The sequence below is a fragment of the Macaca thibetana genome, chromosome X, assembly GCF_024542745.1.
Source record: "Macaca thibetana thibetana isolate TM-01 chromosome X, ASM2454274v1, whole genome shotgun sequence".
NCBI classification, from domain to species: Eukaryota; Metazoa; Chordata; class Mammalia; order Primates; family Cercopithecidae; genus Macaca; species Macaca thibetana.
In genome coordinates, this window is record NC_065598.1 from 77,771,571 (window position 1) to 77,789,446 (window position 17,876).

Sequence of the window (17,876 nt, forward strand, 5' to 3'; positions counted from 1 at the left end):
ACAAACTTCCAGATATATATAACTTTAATTTGGCTACAGATAAAATATGCTTAAAAAACAAGAATTTCATTACACTTACAAAATTAATTTACTTTAAATTTTTTATGTTTAATTTTTGTGGTTACCTAGTAGGTATATATATTTATGGGATACATGAGATATTTTGGTACAGGCATACAAGATGTAATCATCACATCAGGGTACAGATATTCATTGCCTCAAGCATTTATCCATTCTTTGTGTTATGAACAATCTAAGTATACACTTTTAGTTATTTTAAAATATACGATAAATTGTTATTGACTGTAGTCACACGGTTACGCTATCAAATGCTATGTCTTTTTCATTCTTTAAGTATTTTTTTTGTACATATGAACGAAACCCACTCTCATCACCTACTATCCTTCCCAGCTGCTGGTAATCATTTTTCTACCTCCTATCTCCACGATCTGATTGTTTCAATTTTTAGCTTTCAAAAGTAAGTGAAAACATACAAAGTTTGTCTTTCAATGCGTGGCTTATTTCACTTAACAGAATTATCTTGAATTCTATTCAAGTTTTTGCAAATGAAAGGATCTCATTCGTTTTTATGGCTGAATAGCAGTCCATTGTGCTTATGTACCAGGTTTTTTCTTTATCCATTTGTCTGTTGAGGGACACTTAGGTTGCTTGCAAATCTTGGCTATTGTGAATAGTGCTGAAACATTTGAGAGAGCAGGTATCTTTTTAATATACAGATTTCCTTTCTTATGGGAATATACCTAGCAGTGGAACTGCTGGATCACATGGTAGCTTTCTTTTTAGTTTTTTGAGGAGTCTCCAAAAATTGTGGTACTATTTTACTTTCCCACTAACCGTGTAATCGTGTTACCTTTTCTCCGCATCCTCAACGGTATTTTTTATTTCCTATTTTTTGTATAAAAGCCATTTTAACTGGGGCGAGATGATATCTCACTGTAGTTTTGATATTCATTTCTCTGATGATCAACAATGTTCCACACCTTGTTATATGCATGTTTGCCATTTGTATGTCTTCTTTTGAGAAATGTCTATTAAGAATTTTTGACCATTTTTAACTGGATTATTAGATATTTTTCCTATAGAGTTGTAGAATTCCCTTGTATATTTTAATTACTAATCCTTTGTTAGATGGATAGCTTACAAATATTTTATCTTACTCTGTGTGTTGTCTCTTCATGTTTTTTTTTAATTGTTTCCCTTGTTGTGTATAAGTGTGTTAACTTGATGTGATTCCATTTGTCCATTTTTGTGTTTGTTATCTGTATTTGTGGGGTATGACTCAAGAAATTCTTGCCCAGTCCATTGTCCTGAAAAGTTTCTTCAGGGTTTTCTTTGATTAGTTTCATAGTTTGAGGTCTCATGTTTAAGTATCTATTTTGATTTGATGCTTGTATGTGGGAAGATATAGTAGTCTAGTTTTATGCTTTTCAGTATGGCTAACCAGTTTTCCCAGCACTATTTATTGAAGAGGCTGTCTCTTTCCCAAGGTGTATTCTTGGCTTTTTGCCAAAAATGAGTTCATTGTGGATGTGTAGATTTGCTTCTTTGTTCTGTATTCAGTTCTGTTGGTTTATATTCCTGTTTTAATGCCAGTATCGTGGTATCTTGGTTAATATAGCTCAGTATTATAATTTGAAGTCAGGTAATGTAATTTCTCCAGTTTTTTTTCCTGGGATAACTTTGACTATTTGAGGCCTTTTGTGGTTTTTTGTAACACCAAAGGTTTTTGCCTTAGCCACACCAAAGTTTTGGTGTGGCGGCAGCCTGCCGGGAGAGAGAGACACGGATCGGACCTAGAGTTAAAAAGCTGTAGGCTTTATTGAGCAGGGTGATAGTATAAAGCTTCCACAGCGTGGAAGGCGTCGCGGGTGGGTAGCCAGTGTTAGATTTTTGATTACCTTTTAAACTTTTTAAGGCGTAAATACGTGTGGCGGGAAGATGTCACCAGAGCAAGAAACGATGGGTGCAGCACACCAACATGGCACAAGTATACATATGTAACAAACCTGCACGTTATGCACATGTACCCTAGAACTTAAAGTATAATAATAATAATTAATAAATTAAAAAAAAGAAAACAAAACAAAAAAAGAAACAAAGACAATTAACATGTCTTAGATCTTGAGGAAACTCGGAATTGTAACTTAAGTTTTATTTACTTTATAACCTTGTAGGGGCACAGCAAAGAAGACAGTATCTCACAGGATTTTACAAATTGTGTTTAAAAGGAATTGGAATTGGGAGAATAATAAGGTCTGCTGATCACAGAAAAATGGGCTTTTAAAATTCTTTTTAGTTTTACCTGAGGGGAAAGGGAGAGAGGGAGAGAGGACACAGGGAAGCTTACAGCAAAAGTTTTGCTGTTTATAGCTTTCTTGGGGAAGAAAACACATGCACAAATTCTGATGTTAGGAATATTTTAAGCATATATCTTCAATATTATTCATCCAGGACCAAAGTAAGTCCTGTTGCAGGAAATGAGTTAGTTTCACAGCTTTCTGAGCCCCTACTCGACTCAGGAAGCCCAGCTGGAACCCCCTCTCAGTCCCCCTTTTAGACTGGACATCCCAACTGCTGTTGGGAATTGGGCAACATTGTTTTGGTTACTTTTTGTTGATTAGGGGAGAACAAAGTTCCCTGTAGTTGTGGCATCTTTTAGAGGGGAACTTTTTAGGTTAGTGAGGGACCAGTGGGTTGACATAGGAGTCCTTGGTAGAAGTCGTGAGTTGAGTTTACTTGAGGTTTTATTTGTAAGATCGTTTGTAGTTTGATGGCCTTGATTTTGGAGAAAACAAATTTGACAAGGAGGTTAAAAATGTAAGGCCCGAAAGTGAGTAATAGTAGGATGGCTGTTGTAGGGCCTAGAAAGGGGAGGAGTCAAGGTATTTATTTATTAAATATGTTTTAGGGCTTTGAGTGCTTAAGTTTTTAAATTATTTTATTTTATTTTATTTTTTAGTAATGATTTTTGACTGATCAATGAAATAGTAACTTTTTTTTTTTTTTTTTTTTTTTTAAGAAGAGGCAGCTTTTTTCTCTTTTAGTTGTTAATAAGTTTTGGGCTCTCTGGTTTTGAAGGACTACCGTAGTTAGAGAATTAAGTTGGCTTTGTAGGGTCACTAGGGAGATGGCAACTTGTTTTATGCTATTATTTAATTTTTGTGATCATTTATAATAGAATTGGGTGGAGGAGATTATGTCTCTAATTTTAGTCTTAAGTTTGCCTAGTATTTTGCCTTTTATAATAAAAGGGACAATAAGGGCTTGTGTGTGGTAAGATTGGGGTATAAGGAGACTTTGAAACTTTTGTTTAGTATATATGGACATGGGAGGTGTTAGAAAGGAGAGAAAGTATAGTTTTTTTGGAGTGCCGTTTAGGAATTCATAGGCTGTGTTATTATAGATGAAAAAAATGTCTGAAGTTAGACAGGTGAAACCTGAGGTTATTGATGTTTAGGACTGACATTGGGAGGCGTTTTAATTGAGAGTCATGTTGAAGTTTATGCATGTGAGATTTGAGGTCTGTGTGGTTGGTAAACTGATGACTATGGGACTGATTAATTTGGTGATGTTTAGGACTGGGGTGGATAAGTTTTACTGTTTGGGGACAGGGACTGGGACATGGTTGAAACCATAAGGGAAGACACACTCAGCAGTTGGGTGGATTATTAGGAGAGGCTTTTTGTATTTTTGTAAGGGTGGTGTTAAACAGGCTTTAGAGATGGGAATGAGAGTTAAGAGTTTTTTGTAGTCTGGAAAGGTCTAATTTTTTTATATGGACTGGGAGTATTGGAGAGTTGTACTAAATTTTAAATTATTTGTTGGATATGTCATTTTTTAGTCTTATTTTGAACTTCTCCTTAGTTAGACATACTTATATGGGTATAATATGTCTAACAAGTGTTGGTCCCCCATTTTTTAGGGAGTTAGTTTGGATTTTTTTTTTTTTTTTTTGGTGATATGTACGGCTATTGTGAGAACAGAGAGAAGTAATTTTATAACATTTTTTTCTATATATACAAGTGTATGTGGCAAAAGGTGTGGGTGTCTGGAAGGGGCTACCTAATTCCCAAGAGTTTTTGAGAGAATGTCAGTTGACTCTTTTAGGAGAGGCACACTGACATGGGGGGTGTGTTATAGTTGGAGAAAGGAACATAAGTACAAAGAGGGTGGCAGGAGGCTTAAGAGGAGTTGTGACGTGTTGTAGGTGGAACGGTCATAGGAAAGAGGAGGGAAAAAGGAGTAAATTGTTGTTGGAAGGACGATAGAAGAAAGGTTGATGTGATTAAGATTTTTGTCTCTGCTGGAGTTACAGTATATAATTTTACTGTAAAAAGTATAGTTAGTATACTGTTTAATAATGTAATGAAACAGTAGAAGGATTTTATTAAAAAGAGTAAGGAGAGATGTTAAAGATTATGTAGGTTTTTACTTTTTCTTTTAGGTAGGAAAAAGTGTTTCTGTTTTTTTTTTTTTTTTTTTTTTTTTTTTAGAATTAACAGTAGGAGTTTTTTTGGCTGGAGGTTTTTTTTTATTTTTATTTTTTTTTATTTTTTAATAGGAGACGTAGGTCTTCTAGTGGCTGACAGGTGTATTGAAGCTGGTCTGGCTGACTTTGTGACTTTTGAGTTGATAATTTTGTAAGTTTTTTAGGAGATATTTAAGGTTTGACTTGGGTGTTGTGAATTTAGGATTTTACTCCTACTACTTTAACTATGGTGGGGGTAGAGAGGATTATTGAGTATGGTCCCTCCCATAAGGGATTTATAGATGGAGAGGTAGAGGGGAGAGAGACTTGACCAATACTAGATTTTTTGTTCGAAATAATTTTATTTTTCTTTGTTATACTTCTTAGGTAAAGTTTTAAGATTTTGTTGATATTTTGTTAGAGAAATTATATTTTTGAATAAATTGGCCACTTTTTGGTTGAGTAGGAGGTTATTTGTGAGAAAAGGCTGTCCAAATAGTATTTTATATGGACTGAGTCCCATTTTGTGAGTAGAGTTTCAAATTTTTATTTAATAAGGCTACGGGCAAGAAAGTGGGCCATGGGCGATGAGTTTTTTTGTGGTAATTTTTTTTAAATGTCTTTTAAGTGTTTCATTAGCTTTTTATTTTATTTTATTTTATTTTATTTTTACACTTTTGTTTTGTTTTTATTATACTTTAAGTTCTAGGGTACATGTGCACGACATGCAGGTTTGTTACATATCTATACATGTGTCATGTTGGTGTGCTGCACCCATTAACTCGTCATTTACATTAGGTATATCTCCTAATGCTATCCTTCCTCCCTCCCCGCACCCCATGACAGGCTCTGGTGTGTGATGTTCCCCTTCTGGTGTCCACGTGTTCTCATTGTTCAGTTCCCACCTGTGAGTGAGAACATGTCGTGTTTGGCTTTTTGTCCTTGAGACAGTTTGCTGAGAATGATGGTTTCCAGCTTCATCCATGTCCCTACAAAGGACACGAACTCATCCTTTTTTATGGCTGCATAGTAGTCCATGGTGTATATATTTTTTGTTTGTTTGTTTGTTTTTTTGTTTTGACTTTTTTTGAGGATTGTGGCCTCTAGGCACAGCGAAGGTGATAGTGTATTTTTAGTGTCTTCGAAATTTGTTGAGTTATTGTAGTGTCAAAAGTTGGTTTATTGTTGTTTTGTATGTTTTTGGGAAGTTTAAATTTAGGAATTATTTTATGAACTAAGACTTTAACCATTTTGGGGGCCTATTTTTGTTTTGTAAGGGAAGGCTTTTATTTAATTTGTAAAGGTATTAACATAGACCAATAAGTACTGAAATTTTTTTGACTTTGGCATATGGGTAAAATTTAACTGTTAGTCTTCTCTAGGATAATGTCTTCTTTTTTTTTTTTGTCTTTTTGGGGAGACCTTATGGTGAACTAAGGGGTTTTTTTTGGGGCACACTTTATAGGCTTTGACTAATTGTCAGATGGTTTTGAGGAGGTGTGGCCCTGTAAATAAGGATGTGGACATCTTATGGATACTTCTAATATCCATATGAGAAGTTGGTGAAGGGTTTTAAGTATTTTTTATTGGCCGGCTTTGGGTATAAGTACCTTTTTTGTTGCTGTTGTTAGTCACCCCAAGGGGAGAAAATTATGTCCTCGTGAAAGTCCCCATTTTGTTTTAATTGGGGAATACTGGGGCTTAACTTTTTGAAGGGAGTTGTTTTATACCAGGGGTCCTTTTATGGGCATTTTTGGAGGAAAGTTTTGTCTGACAGTAAGTTTGGCCTTAGTGTCTGGCGTTATTTATTTTTTTTTTTTTTTTTGGCCTTGGCAGTGTAAGACTGTTACTTTTTTAGTATTGTGTGTAATAACTTTTTTGTATTGTGTGTAATAACTTTATGATTTTAATGGGTTTTTTTTAGAGGTTAGGAACTTTTTCTATATTGTAGTATGTGTATGTAGGACTAGATAAGTATACTTGTTATTTGTGTATACATTTATTTATTTATTTATTTTTCGTTTTAAGGCTTGCATAAGTGTTACTAGTTCTGTTAAATGAATACTGGTCCCTGGGGGAAGAGGCTTACTTTTAAGTACTGTTGTATCATTAACTATGGCATAGTCTGTTTTTTGTACTTTATTTTTTACAAAAGAATTTTTACTGGAGTACAGGTTAAGGTTAGGGTTAGCTAAGGGGACTTTTAGGAGATTCTTTTGGGTGGCATAAGTCTGAGTTATAATTTGTTGGTAGTTATGTGTAATTGGTTCCTCATCTTCTGGGAGAAAAGTGGCAGGGTTGAGGGCTGTACACGTGTGTATTTGAAATACTGGTCCCTTAAGGAGTAGTGTCTGTTATTTGAGTAGGCGGTTGAGTCACAAACTTTTTTTAGTTTTAATATGTTGTTTACATTATGAGTAGTCTAGATGGTGAGATTTTTTTCCTTCTATTATTTTAATAGTCTTAGACATTAAGATGGCTATTGTTGTAACCACCTGTAAACAGTGAGGCCAGTCTTTGGCTACTATATTCATTTTTTTAATTTAGGTATGTTACTAGTTGTAGGGTTGTCCCATGAGTTTGAGTGAGAACTTTAAGAGCTATTTCTTTTTTTTTGGTGACATATAAAGAGAAATTTTGTCTTGTGGGGAGGCTCAGGGCTGGAGTTTGTACTAGAGCCTGTTTTAAAGTTTTGAAGGCTGTTTTTGTTTTTGGTTTTTATTAGATGGGTGTTTGTCTTTTGATTTTTTTTTTTTATTAGGGTATAGAGTGGCCTGGTCATTTTATTGTATTTAGGAATTCACAGTTGGCCAAAGTCAGTGATTTTAAGGAATCCCCGTAACTGTTTTAATGTCGGCTCTAAGAGCTATACCCACTCACCACAGATTGTACTTGAGAGGCCCCAAGGAAGGGGAAAGTCTATTTGGGGAGCAATGGAGGAAATGCTGTAAGGCTTGTCTACCATCTACATGAAAACTACAGAGCTGTCTTTAAATTGTCTTGATGTGGGGGACCATACACTATGGTGGGGAACTGGCCCTTTAAAATAGCCATCGAGTGGTGACACCTGTCTAAACCCTGGAAGGCACCATGAACAGGGATCTTTTGGGCACCACCCCAAGTATATAAGGCTTCTAGAGATCTGAGTTGTCCACAGAAGCAGCTGGAGGCCAGGGGAGAAACTCCAGAAGGAGAGACTATTTGCCGTGGCTGAACACTTCAAACAAATCATTAGATGTCCTGTCTGTCTAAAAGATCTTGAAGAACCCATGCAGCCGAAATGCAGATATGTCTGCCGCCTTCAATGCCTCAATGCACTGCAGAAGGAGCCCGATGGGGAAGGTTTACTGTGCCGCTTCTGCTCTGTGGTCTCTCAGAAGAATGACATCAAGCCAAAGTACAAGCTGAGGGCGCAGGTTTCCATCATCAAGGAACTAGAGCCCAAGCTGAAATCTATTCTAACAACGAACCCAAAGATAAGGAAGTTTCAAGTGGATATGACTTTGGATGTGGACACAGCCAACAACTATCTCATCATTTCTGAAGACCTGAGGAGCTTCCGAAGTCGGGATTTCAGCCAGAATAGGAAGGAGCAAGCTGAGAGGTTCCACATTGCACTGTGCGTCCTGGGCGCCCCTTGCTTTACTTCCGGCCGCCATTACTGGGAGGTGGACGTGGGCACCAGCGAAGTATGGGATGTAGGCATTTGTAAGGAATCTGTGAACCGACAGGGGAAGATTGTGCTTTCTTCAGAACACGGCTTCTTGACTGTGGGTTGCGGAAAAGGAAAGGTCTTTGCCGCCAGCGGTATGCCTGACTCCTCTCTGGGTGAGTCTCCAGTTGCACAGAGTGGGGATTTTCCTGGATGTAGGTATGAGGTCCATTTCCTTTTACAATGTTAGTGATGGGTGCCATATCTACACATTCAACAAAATTTCTGTTAGCGAGCCATGGCGTCCAATTTTTGCTCATAAACGTGGAACTCAAGAGGATCAGACCTTCCTGAGTATCTGTTCTGTGATCAATCCAGCCAGTGCCAGTGCCCCAATTTATTCTGGGGAAAGTAAACAAACATTTGAACATAATCATCTATAGGAAGTTTCTGTGTGCCCATAGCCATAGCTAAGAACTTTTCTGCTAGATACACATAGGTACAAAGGGATAGAAGGGAAAGATCCATCATTCTGTAAACCATCAACAGAAAGCAGTTATATTAATTAGGGGGAAATTACATTTTACTCAAAGTTTGTCATGTTATTTTCTTTGGGGGCTTATGTTTATATTTCTGTTCAGTAAATATTTTTAAATTTCAAAAAAAAAAAAAAAAAAAAAAAAAAAGACTTCTAAATAAGGAATCTTCATCCGGCCTAGCGGGAATAACCTCGCTTGCAAGATGAGGAAAGAAGTCTAGCCCGGGGACATTAGGACCCAGGAGGCAAGGGTCAGAAGATGTGGCGGTCTCAGGCTCAGTAACCCTTTCAGGGGGAGCCCCTGGCGGGGCCGTGGTCTCAACCAGGAAATCTGGGAGACTAGAACATCCGCTGATAACTCCTGGGTGTACTTCGGGACCTCCACGGAAAGTGAAAGAGTTATGAACTGGATCCAGACTAACGGACATTCCCAGCCCCTGAGGGTCCGGGGTTGTTAGAGAGCGCTTTTTTGGACAGTCTGACACCAGTGTCTTTAGTCCAGCTGCCACGCTAATCGCCTTTAGGTGACCGAAAAGTTCCGGGTTTAGCCTCCGAATTATTTATTTATTTATTTATTTATTTTTTATTATTATAGTTTAAGTTCTAGGGTACATGTGCATAACGTGCAGGTTTGTTACATATGTATACTTGTGTCATGTTGCTGTGCTGCACCCATCAACTCGTCAGCACCCATCAACTTGTCATTTACATCAGGTATAACTCCCAATGCAATCCCTCCCCCCTCCCCCCTCCCCATGATAGGCTCCAGTGTGTGATGTTCCCCTTCCCGAGTCCAAGTGATTTCATTGTTCAGTTCCCACCTATGAGTGAGAACATGTGGTGTTTGGTTTTCTGTTCTTGTGATATTTTGCTAAGAATGATGGTTTCCAGCTGCATCCATGTCCCTACAAAGGACACAAACTCATCCTTTTTTATGGCTGCATAGTATTCCATGGTGTATATGTGCCACATTTTCTTAATCCAGTCTGTCACTGATGGACATTTGGGTTGATTCCAAGTCTTTGCTATTGTGAATAGTGCCACAATAAACATACATGTGCATGTGTCTTTATAGCAGCATGATTTATAATCCTTTGGGTATATACCCAGTAATGGGATGGCTGGGTCATATGGTACATCTAGTTCTAGATCCTTGAGGAATCGCCATACTGTTTTCCATAATGGTTGAACTAGCATCACGCTATCTGACTTCAAACTATACTACAAGGCTACAGTAACCAAAACAGCATGGTACTGGTACCAAAACAGAGATATAGACCAATGGAACAGAACAGAGTCCTCAGAAATAATACCACACATCTACAGCCATCTGATCTTTGACAAACCTGAGAGAAACAAGAAATGGGGAAAGGATTCCCTATTTAATAAATGGTGCTGGGAAAATTGGCTAGCCATAAGTAGAAAGCTGAAACTGGATCCTTTCCTTACTCCTTATACGAAAATTAATTCAAGATGGATTAGAGACTTAAATGTTAGACCTAATACCATAAAAACCCTAGAGGAAAACCTAGGTAGTACCATTCAGGACATAGGCATGGGCAAAGACTTCATGTCTAAAACACCAAAAGCAACGGCAGCAAAAGCCAAAATTGACAAATGAGATCTAATTAAACTAAAGAGCTTCTGCACAGCAAAAGAAACTACCATCAGAGTGAACAGGCAACCTCCAGAATGGGAGAAAATTTTTGCAATCTGCTCATCTGACAAACGGCTAATATCCAGAACCTACAAAGAACTCAAACAAATTTACAAGAAAAAAAACAAACAACCCCATCAAAAAGTGGGCAAAGGATATGAACAGACATTTCTCAAAAGAAGACATTCATACAGCCAACAGACACATGCAAAAATGCTCATCATCACTGGCCATCAGAGAAATGCAAATCAAAACCACAATGAGATACCATCTCACACCAGTTAGAATGGCGATCATTAAAAAGTCAGGAAACAACAGGTGCTGGAGAGGATGTGGAGAAATAGGGACACTTTTACACTGTTGGTGGGATTGTAAACTAGCCTCCGAATTCTAAGGAAGGACAGGACAGAATAGCAAGCAAAAGAGTTCCAGTCCTACTCATCACATGACGATCTAGATGCCTTTCCTGGAGATTCTCCTGGCTGTCTTGCCAAAATGTAACACCAAAGGTTCTTGCCTTAGCCACGCCAAAGATTTGGTGTGGCGGCAGCCCTCGGTGAGAGAGAGACACGGATGGGACCCAGAGAAAAAAAGCTGTAGTCTTTATTGAGCAGAGTGATAGTATAAAGCTTCCACAGCGTGGAAGGGGTCCCCAGCGGGTAGCCAGTGTTAGATTTTTTTGATTACTTTTTAAACTTTTTAAGGCAGGAAATACGTGCGGCGGGAAGATGTTGCCAGAGCAAAAGACAAAGACAAATAATATGTCTTAGATCTTGAGGAAAACCGGAATTTTAACTTAAGTTTTATTTACTTTATAACATTGGAGCGGCACGGCAAAGGAGACAGGATCTCACAGGATTTTCAAATTGTGTTTACAAGGAATTGGAATTGGGAGCATAGATAAGATCTGATGATCACAGAAAAATGGACTTTTAACATTCTTTTTAGTTTTAGGGGAGAGGGAAGGGAGAGAGGAAGAGCGGACACAGAAAAGCTTACAGCAAAAGTGTTGCTGTTTATAGTTTACTTGAGAAAGAAAACACATATACAAATTCTAATGTTAGGAATATTTTAAGCATATATGTTCAATATTATTTATCCAGGATCAAAGTAAGTCCTGTTACAGGAAATGAGTGAGTTTCACAGCTTTCTGAGCCCCTACTCGACCCGGATAGCCCAGCTAGAACCTCCTCTCAGTTTCATATAAATCTTAGGGGTTTTTTTCTCTGTGAAGAATGTCATTGATATTTTGAACAGGGATTGCATGCATCTGTAGATTGCTTTGGGAAGTATAGACATTATTAACAATATTGTTTCCTACAATCCATGAACAAGGAATATCTGTCCACTTTTTCGTGTCTTCCTCAATTTCTTCATCAATGTTTTGTATTTTTCATTTTACAGGTATTTCACCTTTCTGGTTAATTCCTAGATGTTTTATTTGATTTGCACCTATTATAAATGGGATTACTTTCTTCAGTTCATTTTCAGATCGTTTGTTGTCGGCACATATAATGATACTAATTTTTGTAGGTTGATTTTGTGTCCTGCAACTTTAATACATTTGTTTATCAGTTCTAATAGGTTTTTTGTGGAGTCTTTAGATTTTTGCAAATATAAGATCATATCATCAGCAAACAAGGATAATTTGAGTACTTTCTTTCCAATTTGGATGCCCTTTATATCTTTCTTTTGTCTTCTTTAACTAGGACTTCAAGTACTATGTAGAATAACAGTAGTAAGAGTTTGAATCCTTTTCTGGTTCCTGAGTTTACAGGAGAGGCTTTCAGATTTTTTTTTCCCTGTCAGTATTGTATTAGCTTTTGTTGTTTTGTATATGACTATTATTTGTTGAGGAATGTTTCTTCCATGACAATTTTTGTGAGTGTTTATTATAAAGGGATGTTGAATTTTAAAAATTAATAACAAAAGAAAATTACAAATATTCACAAGTTTGTGGAAATTACACAATACAATCCTAAATAAACAACAGATTAAGCCATAAATCACAGGAAAAAAAATAAAATACCTTTGAATAAATGAAAATAAGCCACAGCATGCCAAAATTTAAGGGATACAGTCGAAGTAGTACTTAGAGGAAATTTATAGCTTCTGCCTATATTTAAAAAGGAAAGATAACATCAAATCAATACCCTAGATTTTTATCTTAAGAAATTAGAAAAAGTAGCATAAACTAAACCCAAATTTAGTAGATGAAAGGGAATAATTATAACCTTAGAGCAAAAATAAATGAAAACAGAATAGGAAAACAATTGGAAAAAATAAAACTAAATGTTGGTATTTAGAAACTTTCAGCAAAATTGAAAAATCTTTACCTAGACAGACCAAGGAAAAATGAGAGAAGTCTAAAATTAATGAGTTCAGGAATGAAAAAAATATATCACTATTAACCTTATAGAAATAAATAGTATTTTAAAGGAATATTGTGCACAATTATATGCCAACAAATTAGATAATCTAGATTAAATATACAAATACATAAGCTACCAAAATTTATTTAAAAATAAATAGAGTATATGAACAGATCTATAAAAATGAAGAGACTGAATTAGCAAATTTAGAAACTTCCCACAGAGAAAAGCATAAATCTACATGATTTTCCTAATTACTTCTACCAAATATTTGAAGAAAAATTAATATAAATTCTACACATTTTTTAAACTAGAAAAGATGAAACTTGAATTAATAAAATTGACAAAAATATCAAAAAATTGTATGCTAATATACCTCATAGCTATAGATAGAAAATGTTTAACAAAATATTAGAAAAATATATTTCAACAATATATTAAAATAATTATACACCATAATCTAGTGAGATTTATTCCTAAAATGCAAGCTTAGATTAACATCTGAAAATCAATTAATGTTTAACACTGTATTCACCAAAGAGAGGGCAAAAATCACATGATTATCACAATAAACAGAGAAAAATAATTTTTTAAAAATTGAATAAATTTGCACAATAAAAACGCTTAGCAAACTAGGACTAGAAGGGAACTTCCTCAACCTGGTGGAGGGCATCTGTAAAAAAGTGAGAGTTAACATCATAGTTAAAGTGGAAAGACTGAAAACATTGATCCTATGACAATGAGGAGCAAGACTAGGATTTCTGCTCTCACTTTCCATTCAGCCTTGTACTGAAGGTAAGGACAAAATAAATAAAAGACATCAGATAAAAAAAGAAGTCAAGGTATCTCTACTTGCTAATAACAAACTTGTATATAGAAAAACCCAGTAAATACACACATACAACTAAAATTAATAAATTTAGGACATTTATAGAGTACATTATCAGTGTGCAGAAATCAATTGTATTTCTGTACAATAGCAACAAATAATTCAAAAATAAAATTAAGAATACAATTCTATTTACAATAGCATCAAAAAAGCATAGTTAAAAAATAAATGTTTAACTTATACTCTAAAAATTAAAAACAATTGTTGGAAAAAATTAAAGAAGAGCTAAATGTGTGGAAAGATGCTCTATGTTCATAGAATGGAAGATCTGATACTGTTAGATACTGTTAAGATAGCAATATTTTCCCAATTGACTTTCAGATTCAATGCAGTTAATATCACAGTTCCTCTTGTCTTTTTTTGCAGAAATTAACAAGACAATCTCTTTTTTTGTACATGCTCAAATTATTTATAAATAAATATGGTTAATTTATTTATAGATATGGTTAGTCATAAAATTTATATGAAAGTGCAAGGGATCCAGAATAGGCAAAACAATCCTGAAAATAAGAACAAAGAGGAAGACCCCCACTTATTAACTTCAAAATTTACTACTAAAGAAATAGATTGTGGTACTGGCATAGTGGTAGACAGTATAAATTAATGGATTAGATTTGAGAATCTAGAAATAACCCTAACATTTATGGTCAATTGATTTTCAAGAGTGTTGCCAAGACAATTCAATGGGGGAAATGTATTCTTCAATAAATGGTGCTACAAAAAAACTGTATTTTCACAGGCATGAGAATGAAATTGAGCCTTTTCTTTATATCATATACAAAAATTAACCCAAAATAGATAATAAACCTGAATGTAAGGGCCAAAATTTTAAAAGTCTTAGAAGAATATATAGATGTTAATTTTCGATTAGGCAATAGTTCTTAAATATGACTCCAAAAGTATAAAATAAATAAAAATTGATAGATTGTATTTCATCAAAATTTGTAAAATATTATTCATTGGCTGGGTGCGGTGGCTCATGCTTGTAATCCCAGCACTTTGGGAGGTCTAGGCGGGTGGATCACCTGAGGTCGGGAGTTCGAGACCAGCCTGACTAACATGGAGAAACCCTCTACTAAAAATACAAAATTAGCCAGGTGTGGTGGCGCATGCCTGTAATCCCAGCTACTCGGGAGGCTGAGGCAGGCGAATCACTTGAACCCAGGAGGCAGAGTTTGTAGTGAGCTGAAATCGCGCCACTGCACTCCAGACTGGGCAACAAGGATAAAACTTCATCTCAAAAAAAAAAAAAAAAATCATTCTTCAAAATCATCATGACTTGCAAATCACTTATCTGATACATGTCTGGAATCCAAAATTTAGAAAGAACCTTTAAAACTCAAAAACAAAATTATATATAAGGCAATTAAAAATAGATGAATTTAAAGATGTTCAACATCACTTTAGAGACAGGCATATCAAAACTACAATGAATTATTACTTCACACCTGACTATAATAGCTATATTTTATGTTATATGTGTATGAATGAATAATGTCTGAAATACATGTTATCTACATATACAATTGTTATAATAACAAGTGTTGCCAAGGATGTGGAGAAATAGGAATCATTATACATTACTAGTGGGAATATAAAATGTTTTTAGCCTTTTTAAAAAACAATATGGCAATTTCATAGAATGTTTAACTTCAGAGTTGCCATATAGCAAAACAATTCCCCTCTAAGTATATACTTAAGAGAAGTAAAAACATATGACCATAAAAAACTTATACATAAGTGTTCAGAGCAAAGCTATCATTCAGAATAACCAAAAAGTGTAACCAACCCAAATGTCCTTAAAAAAATGACAAAAGCAAAATGTAATATATCCGTACCATGGAATATTATTTGGTAACATTCCATTGTAAAAGTAATAAAGTGATACATACTGCAACATGGATGAACCTTGAAACCACAGTTATTGAAAGAAGCTAAAAGCAAAACATCACATACTCTGTGTTTCCATTTATAGTTGGCCCTGCATATCTGTGAGTTCTGCCATCTGATAATTCAACTAAGCATGGATTGAAACTGTAGCTAGAGCTACGATGGTCATATTCATTCTGAACATATATACACCTTTTTTCTCATTATTATTCCATAAACAGTAAAATATAACAACTATTTATACAACACTTACACTGTATTAGGTATTATAAGTAATCTAGAGATTATTTAAAGTATATGGGAGGATGTGCATAGATTATATGCAAACACTATAACATTTTATGTAAAGGACTAAATTATCCACAGATTTTAGTATCTTCATTGGTTCCTGAAACCAATCCCCCACAGATGCCGAGGGATGGCTGTATATGAAATATTCAGAACAGGTAAAGCCATAGAGTCAGAAAGTAGATTATTGATTACTAAGAGCTGTGGGGAGGGTCAGATAAGGAATGACTGCTAAAGTTTCAGGAATTTCTTTTCGGGGTGGTGAAGATATTCTGGAATTAGATAGTGGTGATGGTTGCACAGCTGTTTGAATATACTAAATTTCACTCAATTGTATACTTTATAAGGGTGAATATTATGATATTTAAATTATAACTCAATATGCTTTTTATTCAGAAAACAATATGTTGGTGATATGCATATAAAACACAATGTTTATAATTTTAATACATTATAAATATGCAAATTATTGCCATTATTATAGCTATATAAAGTACTCCAGAGTAAGTGGTTAACTTGAGATAAGCAATTTAATCTAGGTCATTATTTACTTAGTTTTGTGATGTGTGTTTAATGTGAAAAATTGTTGTGACAATGATCGTAACTTCAAATAAACTATTAAATAGTGAGTTGAGTGATGAAATACATAAACCATTATTACTATGATACTCAAAGTAGTGCAGTAAATATTCATAGACATTATAAATGCTGAAATTGGTAAAATTCTGACAGATAACAGACAAAAGTAAAATTTGTCCCCCATGGTATAGATTTGGTGGCTATTGTAGTGTTAACAGAGGGTATCCATTAGTAACACTATAAATTGTGGCATCTGTTTATTTCTCATTTGCCAGGACTCTATTTCTTTATGGTCTTCTATTTTATGGTTCACTATCTGAAGTGAAGGTGTGTTTTCATAAATAATGAAAACCGTCAATCACATTTACATTCCAGGCTACAATTGCATGCTGCCTTAGTATTTTAAAATGGGCAACAGTCATTCAGAAGTTTTCTTACAGGACTATGGAATTGGTTTAGCATATTGGAGGTCAACTCACAAATTGCCTTAGTGTCAGAAACGTATCCATAAAAAATGCCTCAAAACTCATGGAATTGGGCTACTGGACAAAAAGACAAAAATAATGTAATTCACTGCCATAAAAACCGTTGGTAATAGGAATAGCTGTTAGTAAGTTGCAACTGACAGCTATGAAAATTTGATCCAGGGGGAAGCTACATGGGGTAGTAAGTAAGAAAATTCGACTAGGTTTCAAGACACCTGGGTTCCAGTCTGGGTTCTGCCAATTACCAGTTGTGTGACTTAGGTACTTCCCTTTCTTGCTGGCACAGTCTACTCATCTGTCAAAGGAAGATTTTGAACTAAAGATTTCTGAATTATTTCCCAACTAAGAATACAAAATATGTTTTAAAAATATTATGTCACTTTCTACAAAGGAATAGAAGGAGCAATGCCCTATGCTACTCAGCATTACTTCCTTAAAAAGTCAGAGAGAAAACTGGGAAAGAGGAATATTCTTCCTTCCCTTCCTTGACAAATTGTGATGGACCTGAGAGGGATTGTTAAAGAGTGAATTTTTAGAGAGTCTTGTGCTATTGCCACCATGTCTTTGCCTCTCTCTTGTTCACTTTTTAAGGTGTAGTGCTATTAAACTTCTGAGAAGAAGAAAAGAGGTAAGCAAGACCTGCCCCTGGCAAAATTTTGAAATAAAATATTTGTCTCTGCTTCCTATGTTTATCCTTTCTGGGGCTCTTTGTCATATCTAATCTTTTTTATTCTAGTGCCTCATCTTTTTCCAGCACTCTCCCCAAGAAAAGCTCTCAGTTTGTTTTTCTATTCTACTTCTAAGTCACTCTTCTTTATATTCTCAGCCTGGATTCTCATCATGGAAAGAAAAGACATGACTCATGGCATCTTTAAGGGATAATATTCAGCTAGTATTCATGCATATAGTTCTATCAATAGCTGATAAAGTATTAAATACTTCTGCACTAGTTGGCAAATACCCACTTGTCTTAGCACCCTACTGTTGTACGGGCCACCAAGGCTCTTCTCCTGGAAAACTGAAACTCCCTAGGATAC

General features: G+C 35.4%; 2 protein-coding genes across 2 annotated transcripts in view; one reads left to right on the top strand and one right to left on the bottom strand.

Moving 5' to 3' along the window:
- The window catches only part of LOC126946313 (40S ribosomal protein S24), a 1,171,839-nt gene that overhangs the window by 973,912 nt on the left and 180,051 nt on the right, over window positions 1–17,876 (bottom strand). The gene's annotated exons all lie outside the window — the stretch shown is intronic.
- Window positions 7,423–8,584, top strand: LOC126945829 (ret finger protein-like 4A). Its single transcript, XM_050775867.1, is given in 3 exon segments — window positions 7,423–7,436; window positions 7,647–8,303; window positions 8,305–8,584. Coding segments are annotated over 3 exon segments (951 nt in total).